The sequence below is a fragment of the Acyrthosiphon pisum genome, chromosome X (genome assembly GCF_005508785.2).
Source record: "Acyrthosiphon pisum isolate AL4f chromosome X, pea_aphid_22Mar2018_4r6ur, whole genome shotgun sequence".
In the NCBI taxonomy this organism is placed as follows: Eukaryota; Metazoa; Arthropoda; class Insecta; order Hemiptera; family Aphididae; genus Acyrthosiphon; species Acyrthosiphon pisum.
The window spans coordinates 130042626-130051022 of NC_042493.1; the positions used below are offsets into that span (position 1 = coordinate 130042626).

General features: G+C 35.4%; 1 protein-coding gene across 1 annotated transcript; it reads left to right on the forward strand.

The window, feature by feature from the left end:
- The first annotated feature begins 512 nt into the window (after positions 1 to 512).
- LOC100572273 lies at positions 513 to 3088 on the forward strand. The gene is made up of 2 exons (XM_003243673.4): positions 513 to 965; positions 1832 to 3088. Exon 2 carries the CDS (start codon positions 1858 to 1860, stop codon positions 2647 to 2649), a length of 792 nt encoding a protein of 263 aa, XP_003243721.1. The 5' UTR covers positions 513 to 965; positions 1832 to 1857; the 3' UTR covers positions 2650 to 3088.
- Positions 3089 to 8397: the final 5309 nt, after the last annotated feature.

Below are 8397 nucleotides of genomic sequence, written 5' to 3' on the forward strand. Positions count from 1 at the left end.
TGTTGACTCGATGAATAAAATTAATAATTAATAAAAAATTAATTACTCTTAACAGCTGTAATAACTAATAATGGTTTTCTGTAGGTCGTCAAAAAAATACAATAGGGGGGGGGGGAATTTGCTTACATTATGTTATCATGTCATAATATGATAAGACGACGTATGATATTTTAAAATTATAAAATTAAAATGAAAATACTACGACAGATTAGTTACCGGCTTCATGAAAAAATAAATATGTTATTTATTTATTTTATTTTTCATGAGTTAAGGTAAAGGTTAGCTTATTTGAGAACTAAAAGTAAATATATGCTTATAACGCCCATAACATGTCGATTAGTAAAATGCGTGTACTAATTGATAAAAATAAATAGTATTTAATACTTAAATTTGAAATACATTAGAAAAATTGTTTTTTTTGAGGAACATTTTAAATAATAATTTTTAACAGTTTATCAAATACTAGGTATAATGTATAACGGGTTGCCGCGGACCCGGGAACAGGTGTTTAAATTCAAACGTCGCGTTCCCGCCGTGCCAGTTTTTACCAACCACCGGCTGACGGCAAGACGACAACAGCGCACCGGACGGCTACGGCTACGGCAACGCTGGAACGGTGCAACCGGCTCGTCATGGTGGACCCTCTGTCTCTTACCTGTCGTGGCAACGAGTGTATTGCTCGTCCACACATAAACGCGACACAGCCGGCCGCCGCAAGTCAACGACATTTCCCTTAATAACAATCGTAATAATAACTGTTTGTTCGTTTGCAGTACATATTTTTCGTTGCTCAACGCGCCACAATAAAATACCATACTCGGCGCATCGTCTTGTTCTTATTTAAAAGTGTGGTGTCACCGCGGGCTCGGCACAGACATCCGCCAACACCCGTCAACACTGGAAACACGCGAAGACGGATACACAACCCGACCGTGTCGAATTGGCACCCCGTAAAGGAATCACCGGTAAGTGAAAATATACTTATCATACTACCACGATTTCAGATAAATTAGGGTAGGCGGCATTTAGACCACTCGACAAAAAAGTGGTTTATCACGAGTGTCGGGAACAACCCAGTGTGAATACTTACGTAACGGCGCGATCACATTGGAAACCCACACCTGTCGAAACCAGTACGGCCGAGAACGGCGAGCGGGGACACACGGCGTAGGTAGGGGAAACCGAGTGCGCGATATCCATTGCAACAACCACTACACACCCTCACCGCACCCCGCGACACCCGTCGGCCAGAACGACCCGCGGAGACCCACGGCGTAGGTAGAAGATCAGGTATCGAAATACCCCGTACCACCACCAACCCACCGCCCACAGGCCGCCGGGCCGCCGCGACCCACTGACGGCCAAAATAAACCAACCGCCGAACACACAGCTGACCCGCACCGCTACCCGCACCATGACCCGCATCGCGACCCTCACGGTCACCGCACCATCACCCGGCATATATTATACGCGCGCGGACAATAATAACAACACACACTCAACCATACACAATACAAACTCGTAACGAAAATGTCCGGGAAACGCGTGGACGAATTATCACTCGTAGAACTACGTTACGAGTGCCAGCAGCATGTCTTACCATCGGGAGGTTCCAACCTTACTTAGAGACACGTATGACCCAATATTTCGCGGACAACAACAGCATGCACAAACTCCGTACGTTTTCCACCGCACGAGGAAGCAACAGCCGAAGCTGAAGCACAATCGCCCGATAATATAATACACCGCGCACAATACGAAAATAAATGCAAATATTCATTAACAACGACCACGTGGGTACTAACACCATTAACATGATCATTATTTTCAGTACAAACAATACCACACACAACCGCGATGTCGGACCACCAACAGTCGGCGAGGGAAGACCCGTTGCAGCGGGTGGCAGAACTATTGGAGATGAACAGGATCCAACAAACTACAGGGGCGGACCCCGGGAGAACAACGGCCAATATACGAAACATGCCACTCTATCAACTACAGCGGGACCCGGCACTGTGGGCAGCATACATACGGGGATGGGATGATAAGACGACGGACGTGCACAAAAACCTCTGGCTGACGCAATCATTAACATACCGACAACCATCAGTACTAGTCCCCAGACCAACAAGGAGCGAAACACCCGCAGCCCACACAAGACGGGCACAGCCGGTAACGCACGCCTACGGTCCGCCGACTACGCCACACAACACCACGATAACAACAACCAACACCACGGTGACAGGGCCGCAACCGGCAGCGACGGCATCGGGACTGACAAAGCGGCAACGGAGAAACAAGGCGAGGTTCATGGAGTACATGGCAAAGAAGAAGGAGAGGGCGAAGGCGAAGGCCAGCAAACAACATGATTCACCCATTACTCCCCAACCGCTGACAACATTCCGGGACGACAGGGCTGTGGACGGACATTCACCAGCCGGTTCAGCCACCACGGGACACGCAACAGACACGTCCGTCCCAAACCCACCGGAAACCACTGCGGAAGAGATGGTAATCACACCGGTGGAGGAGAACGAGGTGCTACGGGGCAAAACCCCGGAATACACGAGGAAGGAAGACAACGACCATGACACGTCATGGTGGTCCATGATCTCGGCGGAGTCCTTCCCAAAAAAGAAAGAGTGACCAGGCAAAGCCAGAGCCACGCACCGCTGTTACAAGCCGGAAACCGTGGTTAGGGCCCGAGCCCGGAACCCCCCGAAACACCGGTCGGATCGCCACCATGACTGGCGGTTTGGAGGAGGAGTATGACACGGACCCGGGAACCGGCGTTTGAATTCGGACGTCGCGTTCCCGTCGCGCCAACTTTTACCAACCACCAGCTGACGGCAAGACGACACCAGCGCACCGGCCGGCTACGGCAGTGGAACGCTGGAACGGTGCAACGGGCAATCGGGACGAAAAAACATAGATACTATAATTTTATTCCACAGATTAACTTACACAGTTTGAAAATTTTCATGTAATATTGCTTGAACGAATAAGGTTTTTTTTTTTTGCGCATCTTAACTGTATACGTTGTTTTATATGTATGGAATTTCATTTTATTAAATTATGAGAATATTATTCATTTATTTATTTATTAATTAATAGACGCCAGTCGGCATTTGCATATTGGTAATATAAAGGCACATTCACAGCTACGTCGTGTGTCGTGTCGTGCGAGGACTTGGTTATTAAAAGGTTACTACTGGTAACCAATATGGTTTAAAAGTTGAGCAGTAGTCAATTCTTGGTAACTCGGTTGCAACTTGGTTATTACATGATACCAAAAAAGTTATATCCAATCACAATATAATTTGATGGACACGACACAGCTGTGAATCCGGCTCAACAGTCAATGAAGAAATGATAGTATAAATGTGAAAATTATTGATAACATAGATAATAATATTAAATTTAACATAATAATAACTTAATAATAATCATAAAGAGAGATTACTATGAAGTAAACGGCATCCTAATTCTGAGCGTGGCAATAAAACTAAGATACGAAGAAATATTATTTTGTATAAACATGAAATTTAGTCTTAGGTGGTGTTAAGGAGGCGAAGCATTTTATGTGTAGGATGGTTGTGGTTATAGTTTGCACGGTGAGAGGGGACGTAATATAAGGTGTGGTTTCTGGTTGGATAGCCAGGAATGCGAAAAGAAATGGAAGAAAGCATATTATAAGCATTTAATGCATAAAAATTAAATTATATTGGTACATTAATTATTAATATCAAATAAACCAAAAAATTAAATTTATTATTACAATATAATAAATGCCGAACGGCTATTAAAAATACAAAGAGTATGACATATGGTGAACTTAATAATACATAGTCGTTAAACAGAAATTAATATGACAGATTATAATAATAATTAATAGTTTAAGTAAATTATAAATAATATTAAAGTTAATATTAATGGATTCTATTTTTTTTTTATAAACGAGATTTCTTGGTGTACCACCAATGAGCCTTCGGCGTATAAATGACGAAAAATTATATTAAAACTTATAAATATAAAATCGATTTATCTAGGTATAATAATATATTTTTCTGTCGTGTAGAATTGTTTTTTTTATTGGTCTTAAGCCCGGCAACTGAGGCCATTAGCTGTAGGATGGCACTGTAGGGTTTTTGGTACGGTAGGGAACGGTTGGAGGAACACGTTCTTGTGTTTGACAGCATTTTTAAGTGGGCACTATCTGCCATGCACACGTGAGGGATGGCGACCTCTCTCTCCGGACACCATGACAGCCCGAAGAAAAATTCTACTCGTGGCCGAGATCAAACCGGCGATGGACACTCAGTCCCCCAGAATTTAATTTATTGTGGCTCGCTTTTGAATTTATACGTGTAAATATGCGTGTGGTACGTATATGTTTATAACCCAACCTAACCTACATGGTACTCACACTTGCGAAAACACTGTCTCGTACTCTCGTCCGTAAGACAAAAATATACCTAGGTAGATACTCAACAACTACCGTACTTTAACAAAAAAAATCGAACTCGTATACCTAAGTTTACACAGGTGGCACAACGAAGAACAATTATTTAGTTTTCAAGGTTAAATCACACAAAAACACACGAATAAGTTATTGTTCTTTTATTAGTACAAAAACACTCACAGATTGTCGTACGTCACTTGTAAAAAAACTAAAAAACGTTATAAAATTGTCTCAGACTACCTATTGCCCGAATAGCCCAACAAATTGTAAAAAGAAATGAAGTTGCAAACATTTTAAACGTTTAATTTATTACCTTAAATATATCATTATTTTTATTTTTATTGTCTTGAAAATGTACCGAAAAATAAATAAATAATCAGTCGTAAATAATCTCCCAAATTAGTGTGTTCACGCTTATAGAGGTAAACATACTCGTAGGTATACTTTAATATTTACGAGTAATTTGTTTGACGATATCTCAACTAAATTCAACTTATTGTTACTCATTAATATAATCCAATATTGTTAAATACCTGTTTGCACATAGATAAGACAGTAAATATAACTTTGCAAAAATTTTCCAGTATTTAAGATAGTATAGTTCCTGTTTGTTATACACTTATTACTCGTAAATATTAAATGTCATCGTTGCATTTCGTATGCCAATTTCGTAATGAGAAAAAAACCTTTTTGTACATAAATTGTTTAGAAAAAAATACTCTATCCGAAGGTGTAAAAAAAAAATTGATGTTACTATTTAAAAAAAAAGGTTTATCACCCATGCGCGTATTGAAGGTGTTATAAATTTGAAATTTATCTGAAAATGTGTATTTAAGTTCTATCTGTCAATCGGCGAAAGCCCAATTTCTAAACAAGTTTATCGAACTGAAATATTTAGTGGTACCACTTAGCGTGAACACACTGTATAGTATATAATATAATATAATAATATGTTAGTTTTTACATCAGTCGAACAGTACCTAATATTACATTCTTACACCGACTGTTAATCTGTGGAATAAAATTATATATTTTTATACATTAGGTAGGCACTCAAATACTTTTTAACAGTATTTTTATACAATACTGTGTCACTATACTAATAAGCAAATAAATCGTATCAGTGCTCACTGTAATACACATATTATATATAATACATTTAATTTTCATACGTTTTATAATTCAATAATTTTTACAAAAAAATACAGACACTATAATATTTTATATTCCACAGATTGACGGTCGGTGTGATAATGTAATGTTACTGTTCGACTGGTGTAAAAACTAACATAGGTATTATTATATTATACATGAGATATTATATACCAGTGGTTCTCATAGTTTTAATGTTCGCTTGTGACCTACACAGTTTTAAAATGTCCATGTACCACTTGAACAAATAACGTTTTTTTTTTTGCTTATAAAAACTGTATACGTTATTTTACATATTGTATGGAATTTCATTTTATTAGATTATGAGAATATGTTAAGCATGTAATGCATAAAAATAAAATTATATAGGCACAATTATTATATTAATATAATAATTAATATAATTAGAATTTGTAGTTGGATAGTATAAAAAAAAGAAATTATTAGGTAGTTACAAAATTGTGTATCAGGGTTGGCGAGTGGGTTGATAAATTTGCAAACTTGCAAATTCTCTTGCAAAGACTATTTGCGAAGTACCTACTACATGTTTACGTATAGATTTTAATAGTGGACATTAGGTCATAAACTGATATCCGTATAACACAATACAACTTTGGTATGTGAACAGAAAACAACGTTTTGATTATTATCTGTTTATTAATATTTTAATAAAGCCGTGTGAGTATTGTAACGTTATGCGCACAATCGGGCGTTCGTGTTTTTTTTTTCAAATTTAAAGATTATCGATATGGCGCCATAAGGTAAGATATGTGACCATGATAATATAATATAATAGTGTAATAAACGAAGTCTCTTTCGAGACCCCTCGTTATTATATGGACCTACAGCTGGGACAGACAGGTCGACAGAATTATTATAAAAGCCATTTGTTAAATAATAATTCATTGAATTCCACAAAAAAGAAATGAATACCTGTACCAAAAAAATATATATATATATATACCTATATATTTATACTATAGTACATTTAAGATTTAAATTTAAATTGTTATTTGAAAACTGACAATGTCCGTAAACAGCTGAAAAGATTCAAAATACTATGATGCAAAGAAAATGAAAACATAAACATTCAGTCAAATTGTCATGCATTTACAGTGGTTCGTTTTTGATTTACATCAAAATAAGAAAAATGTCACAGTAATGGATGGTATTAAATTTTAATTCAAAAGTATAATAATATCATTGTATACAAAATACGCTTCTGAGTTTTGAACGTTGACGGTTTGTCGGTGTATATATTTTATATTATATTTATTATTTTTTTATTACTTATTACTTAATATTAACAAGGTAGCCGGTAAATTGAATACATATTATAAATTACAATAAAATAACTAAAATCGTTATTCTTGATTATTTAACATAATTTCCTCCAAATCTTAACACAAAATAACTGTGAGAAAAAACCGTATTTATATTTTTAAAATTTTTTGGTTACAGAATAACCTACTTACGAGAAACCTTGTTGTAAGTTTTCTGTCCTTAGCTATAAAAGTTGAACATTTTATAAGTTTTTAATTACAAAATAATTATTAAGTTTATATTTGAGACATTTTGTCAAAATTTCAATCAAAATTTTATGATATATAGAAAATGAAAATATAAACATTCAGCCAAATTTCCATGTAGTGGTTCGTTTTCGATTTACAACAAAATAAGAAAATCGTTACATGAGAAATTGAGTAAAAATAATGTAAAATTATCAACTTCAAACGATCATAAAAAATTAATTTGACTTTTTGGTGGACTTTTTTTTTTGATAAAGGTAGACATATACTTTTAAAGAATCTTGTATTACATTTTAAAATCTTAGATTTAAAAAGAATCATTTTTATGAATTTTCAACCCAAAATAATTTGATAATTTTCGTATTTTTTCTGTATTTTTTTTTGTATTTTATCAAGATTTGAACTTTAAATGCTTATAAAAAAAATTGTGACGAAGGATTTTTAATATTTTTTAAATATCATTGTAACAATATAGTAGGAGCTGTATTAAATTGTCAAGCTTTTTTATCCATCAAATAAAGATTTATTGACATTCATAGAAAAAAAACCTTAAAAAAGTTGGAAACTGAGCTCAAGACAAATCAACAATAAACATATTCAAAATTAAAATGCCACAACTGAAATAATTGCATGAAAGCAATAAAAAATGTAATTACAATACAAAAAAAAATGAGTTAGTTGTCGAAATATTCAGCCCAAAAGTAGTTGAAATTGTCGTGAAACAAATTCATAGCATATCATACCATCAACCAGATTAATATGCAAATGCATACAAATGTGCGCTCTAATCATAATAAAATGTTGGTAAATAAAAAACGGTAAACCTTAAATTAAAAAAAGGTCGGTAAGTTGATTTCGCTCTGCTGTACAGTAGGTTACAAGTGGGGTCACTGTATAATGGATGGTATTAAATTTGAATTCAATGATATAATATCATTGTATAAGAAAAACGATTCTGAGCGGAGACGGTATGTTAGTCTAAGTATAAGACGTAATATTATATTAGGTACCTATAATAAATTCCAATTTAATCATATCATAATATTTATTAGGTACTTATAACGCGTTATACATCAACAAAAAACCGTGGTACTATCATAGATATATAATAGTATACTTTAGAAGTTTCAAGTACCCACGAATAATATTATACAATCACAACAAAATAACTAAAATAGTTATCCTAGGTTTTTAATATGTAATTTCGTCCAAATTTGTACTTAAAATGACTATAAAAATAAACTGCGTAAA

Bases quoted from the DNA above. Each gene is read 5' to 3' on its own strand.
- LOC100572273 (XM_003243673.4), top strand. From the start codon at position 1,858: ATGTCGGACCACCAACAGTCGGCGAGGGAAGACCCGTTGCAGCGGGTG.